At 30.7% G+C, this 15,000-nt stretch overlaps 4 protein-coding genes across 8 annotated transcripts in view; all 4 read right to left on the bottom strand.

Moving 5' to 3' along the window:
- Positions 1 to 1,334: 1,334 nt before the first annotated feature.
- On the bottom strand, positions 1,335 to 5,764 carry LOC122257164 (uncharacterized). 3 transcript variants are annotated; one of them, XM_086548615.1, is made up of 3 exons: positions 2,178 to 2,277; positions 1,547 to 1,928; positions 1,335 to 1,398 (listed from the first exon to the last, which is right to left on the bottom strand). In XM_086548615.1, exons 1-3 carry the CDS (start codon positions 2,244 to 2,246, stop codon positions 1,388 to 1,390), a joined length of 462 nt encoding a protein of 153 aa, XP_086404741.1. In that variant the 5' UTR covers positions 2,247 to 2,277; the 3' UTR covers positions 1,335 to 1,387. The 3 variants fall into 3 exon arrangements, with proteins under 3 accessions (XP_086404741.1, XP_086404742.1, XP_042878198.2); XM_086548616.1 differs by lacking the exons at positions 1,547 to 1,928; positions 2,178 to 2,277 and adding exons at positions 5,183 to 5,576; positions 5,731 to 5,764 and having other exon boundaries at positions 1,337 to 1,398; XM_043022264.2 differs by lacking the exons at positions 1,335 to 1,398; positions 1,547 to 1,928; positions 2,178 to 2,277 and adding exons at positions 5,008 to 5,029; positions 5,183 to 5,576; positions 5,731 to 5,764.
- Positions 5,765 to 8,618: 2,854 nt separating this feature from the next.
- On the bottom strand, positions 8,619 to 9,645 carry LOC147469432 (uncharacterized). The gene is made up of 3 exons (XM_086548617.1): positions 9,508 to 9,645; positions 8,845 to 9,238; positions 8,619 to 8,691 (listed from the first exon to the last, which is right to left on the bottom strand). The coding sequence occupies exons 1-3, from the start codon at positions 9,520 to 9,522 to the stop codon at positions 8,681 to 8,683; spliced, it is 420 nt and encodes a 139-aa protein (XP_086404743.1). The 5' UTR covers positions 9,523 to 9,645; the 3' UTR covers positions 8,619 to 8,680.
- Positions 9,646 to 12,728: 3,083 nt separating this feature from the next.
- LOC122257167 (uncharacterized) lies at positions 12,729 to 13,644 on the bottom strand. 2 transcript variants are annotated; one of them, XM_086548619.1, is made up of 4 exons: positions 13,572 to 13,644; positions 13,208 to 13,391; positions 12,962 to 13,171; positions 12,729 to 12,806 (listed from the first exon to the last, which is right to left on the bottom strand). In XM_086548619.1, the coding sequence occupies exons 1-4, from the start codon at positions 13,584 to 13,586 to the stop codon at positions 12,796 to 12,798; spliced, it is 420 nt and encodes a 139-aa protein (XP_086404745.1). In that variant the 5' UTR covers positions 13,587 to 13,644; the 3' UTR covers positions 12,729 to 12,795. The 2 variants fall into 2 exon arrangements, with proteins under 2 accessions (XP_086404745.1, XP_086404744.1); XM_086548618.1 differs by having other exon boundaries at positions 12,962 to 13,391.
- Positions 13,645 to 14,909: 1,265 nt separating this feature from the next.
- The window catches only part of LOC122257166 (uncharacterized), a 1,054-nt gene continuing 963 nt past the window's right edge, over positions 14,910 to 15,000 (bottom strand). For both annotated transcript variants that reach the window (XM_086548621.1, XM_043022265.2), the window contains one exon: positions 14,910 to 14,973. In XM_086548621.1, coding sequence (XP_086404747.1) covers positions 14,963 to 14,973 — 11 coding nt within the window. In that variant the 3' untranslated portion in view covers positions 14,910 to 14,962. The remainder of the gene's footprint in view (positions 14,974 to 15,000) is intronic.

The raw sequence follows: 15,000 nt of genomic DNA on the forward strand, positions 1-15,000 counted from the left end.
TATATATATATATATATATATATATATATATATATATATATATATATATATATATATATATATATATATATATATATATATATATATATATATATATATATATATATATATATATATATATATATATATATATATATATATATATATATATATATATATATATATATATATATATATATATATATATATATATATATATATATATATATATATATATATATATATATATATATATATATATATATATATATATATATATATATATATATATATATATATATATATATATATATATATATATATATATATATATATATATATATATATATATATATATATATATATATATATATATATATATATATATATATATATATATATATATATATATATATATATATATATATATATATATATATATATATATATATATATATATATATATATATATATATATATATATATATATATATATATATATATATATATATATATATATATATATATATATATATATATATATATATATATATATATATATATATATATATATATATATATATATATATATATATATATATATATATATATATATATATATATATATATATATATATATATATATATATATATATATATATATATATATATATATATATATATATATATATATATATATATATATATATATATATATATATATATATATATATATATATATATATATATATATATATATATATATATATATATATATATATATATATATATATATATATATATATATATATATATATATATATATATATATATATATATATAAATATATATATATATATATATATATATATATATATATATACATATATATATATATATATATATATATATATATATATATATATATATATATATATATATATATATATATATATATATATATATATATATATATATATATATATATATATATATATATATATATATATATATATATATATATATATATATATATATATATATATATATATATATATATATATATATATATATATATATATATATATATATATATATATATATATATATATATATATATATATATATATATATATATATATATATATATATATATATATATATATATATATATATATATATATATATATATATATATATATATATATATATATATATATATATATATATATATATATATATATATATATATATATATATATATATATATATATATATATATATATATATATATATATATATATATATATATATATATATATATATATATATATATATACATATATATATATATATATATTTATTTATTCATTATTTTACAGTTGCGTGGTTCTTAGATTGTCGTCTTCTAGTGGTACCCTGCAAAGAAGGTGAATAGATGAAAAAAATAGATATGGTAAATAAACAAAATGATTCATGCTCTAATGAGTTCTGTTTGTAAGTCATAGTGTCGACATCCAGGAACGTTTAAGTGATCACAGGTAGTTGAAGAAAACAGATGTCTTACCGTATCCTCCGTGTCCCTTTCCATACCCTCCGTGTCCTCCGCCGTGTCCGTATCCACCGCCACCATGCCCTTTGCCATAACCGCCACTGTGTCCTCCGCCGTGTCCGTATCCTCCATGACCATGTCCTTTGCCATATCCTCCGTGTCCTCCATGGCCATGGCCTTTTCCATACCCTCCGTGTCCTCCATGCCCGTGTCCTTTGCCATAACCTCCTCCGTGTCCGTAACCTCCGTGACCTTTTCCGTATCCTCCTCCATGACCCCCATGACCACCGTGACCTCCCTTTCCGTAGCCTCCGTGGCCCCCGTAACCGCCGTACCCAGGATCGGCCAGGGACAGTGCCACCATCACCAACACGACGAAGGCCAAGAGGGCCACACGCTAAAAGATAGTATATACATTAATAAAGCTGTTCAAATATTATCATTATCATTAATTATTAATTATCACCATTATTTTTGTTATTACTAATTATCATCATTATCATTATAGTCACTACCATTGTTATTGTTATCAATATCATCTATGTGCATGTCTTAGGTTTATAGAGCATATGTATATCATTCTATAACCAGATTAAAGTCGTTTCGACATCAAACAGCACTTTCGGTTGATGACCAAACAACTTACCACTCCGTAAACCATGTTTGTTGTACACGAAACACAGAGGTACTGCCAGAGCTCATTGTCACCACGCATTATATACTCACTTGGATGTCACGGTAGGGGTTAATGGGTACCGAAAATAGGTGAAAGGAGTTGGGTGAGGGGTGTGAAAAGGTGGAGGGAGCGGAGGGAAGGGAATTGGTAATCAAGGTGAAGGAGGTCGAACTAGTAGACCGTTACACCATCAACGGCAGAACAATCATTCACTGATATTCCGCTTAATAAGATGTTTTGACACATGAGTAAATATTCTTTTTTTTCGCTGGAACGATTTCGGGCAATGTTTGTCCAATTATTATTATTTGACTTAAAGTAATCGTTCTCTGAAGAAAAGAGAACTGCGTTTTGAACTTTTTTTGTGTGGAGAAGATATGAATGGAAGGTAAAAGAAACACGGTTTCTATAGAAATTAGAAATCAAGAAATAATAAATGAACACTTCTTTTGCGCTAGCCCTGTATCAGTGATACACAGCAATTTGTTGTTCCTATCACAAGACATTATTCAAACAGTTTATTACATATTAACGTTTCAATTAAACAATTTTAATGCGCGTAAACATCTATGATAAACTTTACAGATTTTCTCGGCTCATCTATGTTACCAACAACTTATGTAAATCAACCGTTAGCAGATTGTTATCGACATTTCCAGGGGGAAAAAAAGAAAGGACATAGAGTAAACTATACATACATATTTTCTAGAATTTGGTACCCACAAATTAGGCTTGTATCTAAATCTATACGTAGTTTTAATACACATTACCCACAAACCTACAGTTTATCAACAATGCTATACTTTATATTGCTATGTGTATCTAAAATGTACTGTAGTGTACATATTTGTATATATATATATCCCTAAATATTACACGTATATATGAATATACTTAAATATATATACTTAAGTATACATATATACAAACGTAAATAAATGTACTTCATTGTTGTTTTTTTCTGGAAAAGCACTCTAGAATATATGTTCTCTGTCTCTCTCCTCTCTCTATCTTTTTTGTCTGGGTTTCTAATACAGTATAAGCCTAGGAAAAAAGAGAAAAGAAAAAAAGCCGGGTGGAAGAGATAGGGCTGCCTCCAGTCAATTCATTGCCAAGAGAAGGATCAGCTGTGTGTACATATCGTTATATTTATAGGAAAATAATGATCTTAATAGCAAAATCATAAGATAATGATAGCCAACAAAATAATTACACTTATAAGATAATGATAAGATGATGATAATGATAAAATAAGGATGGTAATAAGAATAACAGTAATGATAATACTGATAATAATGATGCTTATTATAATGATAATACTGATAAAGATAATAATCATAATGGTATTTATGATAACGATAAGGGTAATAATGATAAAAATAATTGTAATAGATAATAGTAGTTTTGATATGATAATAACAACTATCTCAATGATGATAAGGCTAATAATAATGGTCTTAATAATGGTAGCAATAATGTCATTAACTATGATAATGAAGATAGGAATAATGATAGTGACTAAGATAATAATGATACTAATGATAAAAATAATAGTAATAAAACACAACAGTGGTGATAATGACAATATTGATAATAATAATAATGATGGTATTAAGAATGATAAGAAATAACGAGGATGATGATGATATCAGCAATAGTAATATTCATATCAGTAATGACACCTCTACAACAATTACAAACAATAAGGATGATAATGATAATAATAATAATAATAATTTACATATCAAAAAGGATAATAAGACCATAAAAAATACAAACAAGATTGATTACAACAATAGTGATATCAGTAATGATAATGACAATGAAAATAAAGTAGATAATTATAATGATAATGATGAAAGAAATCATGTGAATGATAGTAATGGTATTGATAATGTTAACATCAACAATGATGGGATGAATCATGATATAAAAACAAACAAATGTTGATAATAATGACATTATCATTTTCATCATTATTAATATTGTTGCTAGAGTTATCAATAATATATCCACTAACATTATTGTCATCATTGTTATCATTATCAGTAGTAGTAGTAGCAGTGGTAATGATAATAATAACATTATCATTATCATCTTTATTATCATTATCAATGTTAGAAGTAGTAATTAACTTAATAATTATAGTAATGATAATGACGATATTGTAAATGATTTCGATAATAGTAGAATTGATAATGATAACAACTATAATGATGATAACAATAATAGCGATATTAATAATGATAAAGATAATGACAACATTAATTCTGCTAATAATAGGAATGATAATAATAATAGTCATGGTTATGATAACCAAAATGAAAAGGATAATATTAATGAAAATAATTATATCAATGAATATCATATCTAAAGAAGTCAAAAACTTTAACACAGAAAATAATTAATGTTTGAATCCATCTTCCCGACACAGGAAAACTCTCCATTCTGTAAAATCAAGGAAGGCAAATTGTCCCCAGGTAGCTCGAATTAGCGAGAGAACAGGTAAGGAGTTGTCCATTTCCATGCGTCCTTTCTTTTATTCTTATGCTTAGATAATGATCCTCTAAGCAATCCCATTTGGAAATGCACAAATGTCTATCTATATTGCTACCTCACTAGCCTTCATACGACAATATTCTTGTACTGCACTGCACTTTCCTTAGGAAGTAATGCCTCCTCTTGAAAGACAAGCCATTAAAATGCCAACGTGAATATACTAGATATACTAAGTTCTAGAAATCCAACTCTGTAAACCCGAGCATATAAGGAACAATTCGAGGTTTTCTTGCTCCAGAAAATTGTCGGCTTCTAGTGGTACCCTGCAGAGAAAGTGAATAGAGGAAAAATAGATATGGTATTAGGTGAATAAACAAAATGATTCATGCTTTAATTAGTTCCGTTTGTAAGTTATAGTGTCGACATCCAGGAACGTTTAAGTGATCCTAAATAGTTGAATAAAACAGATGTCTTACCGTATCCTCCGTGTCCTTTTCCATACCCTCCGTGTCCTCCGCCGTGTCCATATCCACCGCCGCCATGTCCTTTGCCATAACCGCCGCCGTGTCCTCCGCCGTGTCCGTATCCTCCATGGCCATGTCCTTTGCCATATCCTCCGTGTCCTCCATGGCCATGGCCTTTTCCATATCCTCCGTGTCCTCCATGCCCGTGTCCTTTGCCATAACCTCCACCATGTCCGTAACCTCCGTGACCTTTTCCGTATCCTCCTCCATGACCCCCATGACCTTTTCCATAGCCCCCGTGACCTCCCTTTCCGTAGCCTCCGTGGCCCCCGTGACCGCCGTACCCAGGATCGGCCAGGGACAGTGCCACCATCACCAACACAACGAAGACCAAGAGGGCCACACGCTGAAAGATATTATGTACATTAATAAAGCTGTTCAAATATTATCATTATCATTAACATGATCAGGTTTATAGAGCATATGTATATCATTCTATAACCAGATTAAAGACGTTTCGATGTCAAACAGCACTTTCGGTTGATGACCAAACAACTCACCACTCCGTAAACCATGTCTGTTGTACACGAAACACAGAGGTACTGCCAGAGCTCATGTCACCACGCATTATATACTCGCTTGGATGTCACGGTAGGGAGTAATGGGCACCGAAAATAGGTGAAAGGAGTTGGGTGAGGGGTGTGAAAAGATGGAGGGGGCGGAGGGGAGGGAGTTGGCAATTAAGGTGAAGGAGGTCGAACTAGTGGACCAGTGGCCGTTACACCATCAACGGCAGAACAATCATTCACTGATGTTCCGCTTAAAAAGATGTGGTGACTTATACGCATGAGTAATTTTTTTTGTTTTGTTTTGTTTTTTTCGCTGCAACGGTTTCGTGCAATTTTCGTCCATTGATTATTACATGACTTAAAGTAATCGTTCTATGAAGAGCACAAAACATTGTTCAAACAGTTTATTACATATTAACGTTTCTATCAATTAAACAACTTTAATGGGCGTAAACTTCTATGATAAAATTTACAGATTTTCTCGGTTCATCTATGTTTCCAACTGATGTAAATCAACCGTCAGCAGATTGCTCTCGACATTTCCAGGGGAAAAAAAGGAAGAAAGGACATAGAGTAAACTATATATACATATTTGCTAGAATTTGGCACATACAAATAAGCTTGTATCTAAATCTATACGTAGTTTTAATACACATTACTCACCTACCTACAGTTTATCAACAACGCTATACCTTATATTGCTATTAGTATCTAAACTATACTGTAGTGTGCATATTTGTATATATATTCCTAAACATTACACGTATATATGAATATACTTAAATATATATACTTAAGTATACATATATACGAGCGTAAATACATGTTTCCTGTCAAATCTACTACACTGTCTTTCTGGAAGAGCACTCTAGAATATATGTCGTTTCGCTCTCTCTCTCCTCTCTCTACCTTTTTTGTCTATTTTTCTTATACAGTACAAGCCCAGGAAAAAAAAGAGAAAAGAAAAAAAGCCAGGTGGAAGAGATAGCGCTGCCTCCAGTCAATTCATTGCTAAGAGAAGGATCTGCTGTATGTGCATGTTGTTATATTTATAGGAAAATAATTATCCTAATAATAAAACTAATAAGATAATGATAGTCAAAATAATTACAGTTATAAGATAATGGTGATGATAATAAGAGCAATGGTAATGATGATTATGATAATGATAATACTGATAATAATAATCATAATGATATTTATGATAACGGTAAGGGTAATGATGATAGAAATAATGGTAATAGATAATAGTAGTATTGATATGACAATAACAACTATCTCTATGATGATAAGGCTAATAATAATGGTCTTAGTAATGGTAGCAATAATGTCATTAACTATGATGATAGGAATAATGATAATGACTATGATAATGATACTAATGATAAGAAATAAGAGTAATGAGACTCAACAGTGATGATAAGGACAACATTGATAATAATAATGATGATGGTATTAAGAATAATAAAAAATATCGATGATAATGATAATAACAGCAATAGTAATATTAATAACAGTAATGACACCTCTACGACAATTACAAACAATAAGGATGATAATTATAACAATAATAATAATTTGCATAACAAGAAGGTTAATAAGAGTATAAAAGATACCAACAATATTGATTACAACAATAGTGATGTCAATAATGATAATGACAATGAAAATGTAGATAATGATAATGATGAAAATAATCATGGGAATGATAGTAATGATAACACTAATTGTAATTGTTTGTCATGGTGATAATAACATTGGTATTGATAATGTTAATATCAACAATAATGGTATGAATCATGATATATAAAAACAACAACAGATTGTTGATAATAATGACATTATCATTTTCATCGTTATTAATATTGTTGCTATAGCTATCAATAATACATCTACTATCATTATTGTTATTATTATTATCATTATCAGTAGTAGTAGTGATTGTGATGATAATAACTTTATCATTATCATCATCTTTATTATCATTATCAATGTTAGAAGTAGTAATTAAGTTAATCATTATAGTAATAATAATGATGATATTGTTAATGATTTCGATAATAATAGTAGAATTAATAATGATAACAACTATAATGATAATAATAACAATAACAGCGATATCAATCATGATAAAGATAATAACAGCATTAATTCTGATAATAATAGGAATAGTAATAATAATAAAAATAATCATAATTATAATAACCAGAATAATAAGGATAATATCAATTAAAATAATTATATCAATGAATATTATATCTAAAGAAGTTTAAAATTTATACGCAGAAAATAAGTAATGTTTGTATCCACCTTCCCGACACAGGATTCTGCAAAATCTTGGAAGGCAAATTGTCCCCCAGGTAGCTCGAATTAGCGAGAGAACAGATAAGTTGTCCATTTTCATGCCTCCTTTCTTTTATTTTTATGTTAAGATAATGATCCTCTAAGTAATCCCATTTGAAAATGCTCAAATATCTATGTTGTAACCTCACTAGGCTTCATACGACAATATTCTCGTATTGCACGGCACTTTCCTTAGAAAGTAATGTCTCCTCTTGAAAGACAAGCCATTAAAATGCCAACACGAATACACTGGATATACTAAGTTCTAGAAATCCAACTCTGTAAACCCGAGCATATAAGGAACAATTCAAGGTTCTCTTACTCTAGAAACTTGGTATCCCTTTTCAAGATTGGATAGCGCCTGTGTATGCCTGGATAATTTTAGGTATCTACTTTCAAATTGAAAAGAAAGTAGTATTTATCTTGTCAGATAATTCAAATGGTCCCATTTTATAGAAACATACCCGTGTGCGTGTGTTGCACTTTTTCTTCTATGAATACGATGAGGAATGGAGGTTAGTAAAATATACCTCAGATTTTACTAAGTTATTTATTTATTCATTATTTTACAGTTGCGTGTTTCTTAGATTGTCGGCTCCTAGTGGTACCCTGAAAAGAAAGTGAATGGATGAAAAAATAGATATGGTATTAAGTGAATAAACAAAATGATTCTACTCTACTGAGTTCTGTTTGTAAGTTCTAGTTTCAACATCCAGGAATGTTTAATTGATCATAAATAATTAAAGAAAACAGATGCCTTACCGTATCCTCCGTGTCCCTTTCCATACCCTCCGTGTCCTCCGCCGTGTCCGTATCCACCGCCGCCATGTCCTTTGCCATAACCGCCGCCGTGTCCTCCATCGTGTCCGTATCCTCCATGACCATGTCCTTTGCCATATCCTCCGTGTCCTCCATGGCCATGGCCTTTTCCATACCCTCCATGTCCTCCATGCCCATGTCCTTTGCCATAACCTCCACCATGTCCGTAACCTCCGTGACCTTTTCCGTATCCTCCTCCATGACCACCATGACCTTTTCCATAGCCACCGTGACCTCCCTTTCCGTAGCCTCCGTGGCCCCCGTGACCGCCGTACCCAGGATCGGCCAGGGACAGTGCCACCATCACCAACACGACGAAGGCCAAGAGAGCCACACGCTAAAAGATAGTATATACATTAATAAAGCTGTTCAAATAATATCATTATCATTTTAATTAATTCTTATCATTATTATTAATTATCACCATTATTATTGTTAATATTAATCATCATCATTAGCAGTATCGTCACTACCATTGTTATTGTTATCAATATAATCTGTGTGTTCATATCTCTGATTTATAGAGCATATGTATATCATTCTATAACCAGATTAAAGACGTTTCCACGGCAAACAGCACTTTCGGTTAATGACCAAACAACTTACCACTCCGTAAACCATGTTTGTTGTACACGAAAGACGGAGGTACTGCCAGAGCTCTTGTCACCACGCATTATATACTCGCTTGGATGTCACGGTAGGAAGTAATGGGCACCGAAAATAGGTGAAAGGAATTAGGTGAAGGGTGTGAAAAGGGGCGGTGGAGAGGGAGTTTACAATCAAGGTGAAGAGGTCGAACTAGTGGACCAGTGGCCGCTACACCACCAAAGGCAGAACAATCATTCACTGATGTTCCGCTTAATAAGATGTGGTGACTTATACACATGAGTAATTTTTTATTATATTTTTATTTTTTATTTTTTTTCGCTGTAATGATTTCGGGTAATTTTCGTCCATTGATTATTACTTGAGTTTCTGTAAAGTAATCGTTCTATGAATTGAAAAACGGTAGATGCTGTTATCGAGTAGATCATAGAAGTCCATTCTTTTTTGAAAAAGTAAAGAATGGATAGAAGGTAAAAGAAACACGGTTTGTATAGAAATGCGAAATCAAGAAAGGATAAATTAATCAACACATTTTTTTTTTTTTTTTTTGCGTTAGCCATATATCGATAATACTCAGCAGTGTTTTCCCTATCATAAGAAATTATTCAAACAGTTTATTACATATTAATGTTTCTATTTCACAATTTTAATGCGCGTAAACATCTATGATAAAATAAACTATATATACATATTTGCTAGAATTTGGCACATACAAATAAACTTATATCTAAATCTACTCGTAGTTTGAATACACATTACCCACCTATCTGCAGTTTATCAACAACGCATATATATATATATATATATATATATATATATATATATATATACATATATATATATATATATATATATATATATTCATAAATATTATATATACATAAAAATATACTTAAAAAATATATACTTAAATATACATATATACAAGCGTAAATACATGATTCCTGTCGAATCTACTTCACCGTTAGAGTATATATCGTTTCGCTCGCTCTCTCTCTCTCTCTCTCTCTCTCTCTCTCTCTCTCTCTCTCTCTCTCTCTCTCTCTCTCTCTCTCTTATGTCTAGGTTTCTTATACAGTATAAACCCAAGAAAAAAGAAGAAGAAAAAAGCCGGGTTGAAGGGGATAGGGCTGCCTCCAGTCAGTTAATTGCTAAGAGAAGGATCAGCTGTATGCACATGTCGTTATATATACAGTGTGTATTTATATATATATATATATATATATATATATATATATATATATATATATATATACACATATATATAATATATATATATATATATATATATATATATATATATATATAGATATATATATATATATATATATATATATATATAATATATATATATATATATATATATATATATATATATATATATATGTATATATATATATGAAAATAATGATCCTAATGATAAAGCTAATAAGATAATGATAGAATAATTACAATTATAAGATAATGATGATTTGATAATGATAATAGGAATAACGATAATGATAATACTGATGATAATAATGATGATTATGATAATAATAATAATGATGATAATGATAATCATAATGATATTTATGATAACGATAAGGGTAATAATGACAAAAATAATGGTAATAGATAAGAGTAGTATTGATATGGTAATAACAACTCTATTAATTATGATAAGGATTATAATAATGGTCATAGTAATGGTAGCAATAATGTCATTAACTATGGTAATGATAATAGGAATAATGATAATGACTATGATAATGATACTAATGACAAAAAATCATAGTGATAAAACACATTAGTGATGATAATGATAATATTGATATTAATAATGATGATGATATTAAGAACAATAAAAAAAATATTATGGTAATGATAATAACATTAATAGTAATGTTAATAACAGTAATGACACCTCTACGACTATTACAAATAATCAGATGATAATAATAACAATAATGATAATTTGCATAACAATAAGGATAATAAGAATTAAAAAAAAAAACAATATCAATTACAACAATAATGATGTCATTGATGATAATGACAATGAAAATAATGTAGGTCATGATGATGAAAGTAATCATGGGAATGTTAGTAATGACATTAACAATGATGGGATGAATCACATATAAAACCAACGATAAAATGTTGATAATATTGACATTAATTTTCAATCATTATAAATATTATTGCTATAGTTACCAATTATATATTTACCATTATTATTGTTATTGTTATTATTATCATTATCAGTAGTAGGAGTAGCAGTGGTAATGATGATAATAAAATGATCATTATCGTTTTCATTATCATCTTTATTACCATTATCAAGGTTAGAAGTTGTAATTAAGTTAATAAACATATTAATGATAATGATGATATTGTTATTGATTTCGATGATAATAGTAGAATTAATAACGACAACAATAATGGTAGTAATAGCAATAACACCAATATTAATAATGATAAATATAATGACATTAATTCTGATAGTAACAGTAGTAATAATGATAATAATCATGATTATAACGACTAATATAAGGATATTATTAATGAAACTAATTATACCAATGAATATCATATCTAAGGAAAATTAAAATCTTTAACGCAGAAAATATGTAATGTTTGTATCTACCTTCCCGACACAGGCGAACTTTCAATTCTGCAAAATCTAGGAGGACAAATTGAGAACGGCGCAAAGGGAAGTGACTAGGTAGCTCGAATTAGCGAGAGAACAGATAAGTTGTCCATTTTCATGCCTCCTTTCTTTTATTTTTATGTTAAGATAATGATCCTCTAAGTCATCCCATTTGAAAATGCTCAAATATCTATGTTGTAACCTCACTAGCCTTCATACGACAATATTCTCGTATTGCACGGCACTTTCCTTAGAAAGTTATGTCTCCTCTTGAAAGACAAGCCATTAAAATGCCAACGTGAATATACTAGATATACTAAGTTCTAGAAATCCAACTCTGTAAACCCGAGCATATAAGGAACAATTCGAGGTTTTCTTGCTCCAGAAACTTTGTATCCCTTTTCAAGATTGGATAGCACCTGTACATGCCTGGAGAATTTCAGGTATCTACTTTCAACTTGAAAAGAAAGTAGTATTTATCTTGTCAGATAATTCAAATGGTCCCATTTTATAGAAACATACCCGTATGCGTGTGTTCCATTTTTTCTTCTATGAATACGATGAGGAATGGAGGTTAGTAAAATATACCTCAGACTTGACTAAGTTATTTATTTATTCATTATTTTACAGTTGCGTGTTTCTTTGATTGTCGTCTTCTAGTGGTACCCTGCAGAGAAAGTGAATGGATGTAAAAAATAGATATGGTATTAGGTGAATAAACAAAATGATTCATTGTCTAATGAGTTCTGTTTGTAAGTTATAGTGTCGACATCCAGGAACGTTTAAGTGATCATAAATAATGAAAGAAAACAGATGCCTTACCGTATCCTCCGTGTCCCTTTCCATATCCTCCGTGTCCCCCGCCGTGTCCGTATCCACCGCCGCCATGTCCTTTGCCATAACCGCCGCCGTGTCCTCCACCGTGTCCGTATCCTCCATGGCCATGTCCTTTGCCATATCCTCCGTGTCCTCCATGGCCATGGCCTTTTCCATATCCTCCGTGTCCTCCATGCCCGTGTCCTTTGCCATACCCTCCGTGTCCTCCATGCCCGTGTCCTTTGCCATAACCTCCACCATGTCCGTAACCTCCGTGACCTTTTCCGTATCCTCCTCCATGACCCCCATGACCTTTTCCATAACCACCGTGTCCTCCCTTTCCGTAGCCTCCGTGGCCGCCGTGACCGCCGTACCCAGGATCAGCCAGGGACAGTGCCACCATCACCAACACGACGAAGGCCAAGAGAGCCACACGCTGAAAGATAGTATATGCCTTAATAAAGCTGTTGAAATATTATCATTATCATTAATTATTATTAGCATTATTATTAATTATCACCATTATTGTTATTACTAATTATCATCATTATCGTCACTACCATTAAAGACGTTTCGACGTCAAACAGCACTTACGGTTGATGACCAAACAACTTACCACTCCGTAAACCATGTTTGTTGCACACGAAACACAGAGGTACTGCCAGAGCTCATGTCACCACGCATTATATACTCGCTTGGATGTCACGGTAGGGAGTAATGGGCACCGAAAATAGGTGAAAGGAGATGGATCAGGGGTGTGAAAAGGTGGAAGGGGCGGAGGGGAGGGAGTTGGCAATCAAGGTGAAGGAGGTCGAACTAGTGGACCAGTGGCCGTTACACCACCAACGGCAGAACAATTTCACTGATGTTCCGCTTAAAAAGATGTGACTTATACGCATGAGTAAATGTTTTATTTTTCGCAGCATCGATTTCGGGCAATTTTCGTCCGTTGATTATTACTTGACTTAAAGTAATCGCTCTCTGAGAAAAAGAGCACTGCGTTTCGAACTTTTTTGTGTGTGAAAAGGAAGATAGTGAATAGAAGGTAAAAAAATATAGTTTCTATAGAAATGCGAAATCAAGAAAAGATAAATTAATCAACACATAATTTTTTGCGCAGTTTTTTTTCTCCTATCACAAAACATTGTTCAAACAGTTTATTACATATTAACGTTTCAATGAAACAATTTTAATGGACGTAAACTTCTATGATAAAATTTACAGATTTTCTTGGCTCATCTATGTTCCAAACTTATGTAAATCAACCGTCAGCAGATTGCTCTCGACATTTCCAGGGAAAAAAGGAAGAAAGGACATAGAGTAAACCATATATACATATTTGATAGAATTTGGTACACCTTCCCGACACAGGAGAACTTTCCGTTCTGCAAAATCTAGGAAGGCAAATTATCCGCCCTTTGAGAACTGCGCAAGGGGAAGTGACCAGGTAGCGAGAGAACAGATAAGTTGTTCATTTCTTTTCTTCTGCTATTTAGATAATGATTCTATTAGCAATCCCATTTGGAAATGCGCAAATATCTATCTATATTGCAACCTCACTAGCTTTCATATGACAATAGTCTCGTATTGCACTGTACTTTCCTTAGGAAATTATGTCTCCTCTTGAAAGACAAGCCATTAAAATGCCAACACGAATATGCTGGATATACTAAGTTCTAGAAATCCAACTCTGTAAACCCGAGCATATAAAGAACAATTCAAGGTTCTCTTACTTTAGAAACTTTGTATCCCTTTTCAAGATTGGATAGCACCTGTGTATGCCTGGAGAATTTCAGGTATCTACTTTCAAATTGAAAAGAAGGTAGTATTTATCTTGTTAGATAATTCAAATGGTCCCATTTTATAGAAACATACCCGTATGCGTGTTCCATTTTTTCTTCTATGAATACGATGAGGAATGGAGGTTAGTAAAATATACCTCAGATTTGACTAAGTTATTTATTTATTCATTATTTTACAGTTGCGTGTTTCTTAGATTGTCGGCTTCTAGTGGTACCCTGCAAAGAAAGTGAATGGATGAAAAA

Source organism: Penaeus japonicus, unplaced genomic scaffold (genome assembly GCF_977035675.1).
Source record: "Penaeus japonicus unplaced genomic scaffold, GWHDUDI00000001_assembly GWHDUDI00000021, whole genome shotgun sequence".
Taxonomy (NCBI): domain Eukaryota; kingdom Metazoa; phylum Arthropoda; class Malacostraca; order Decapoda; family Penaeidae; genus Penaeus; species Penaeus japonicus.

Excerpts from the sequence above, each read along its gene's own strand:
- LOC122257164 (XM_086548615.1), bottom strand. The coding sequence starts at position 2,246 with ATGCGTGGTGACAATGAGCTCTGGCAGTACCTCTGTGTTTCGTGTACA. Across the intron at positions 1,929-2,177 it reads CAAACATGGTTTACGGAGTG|CGTGTGGCCCTCTTGGCCTT; the intron begins GTAAGTTGTTTG and ends ACTATCTTTTAG.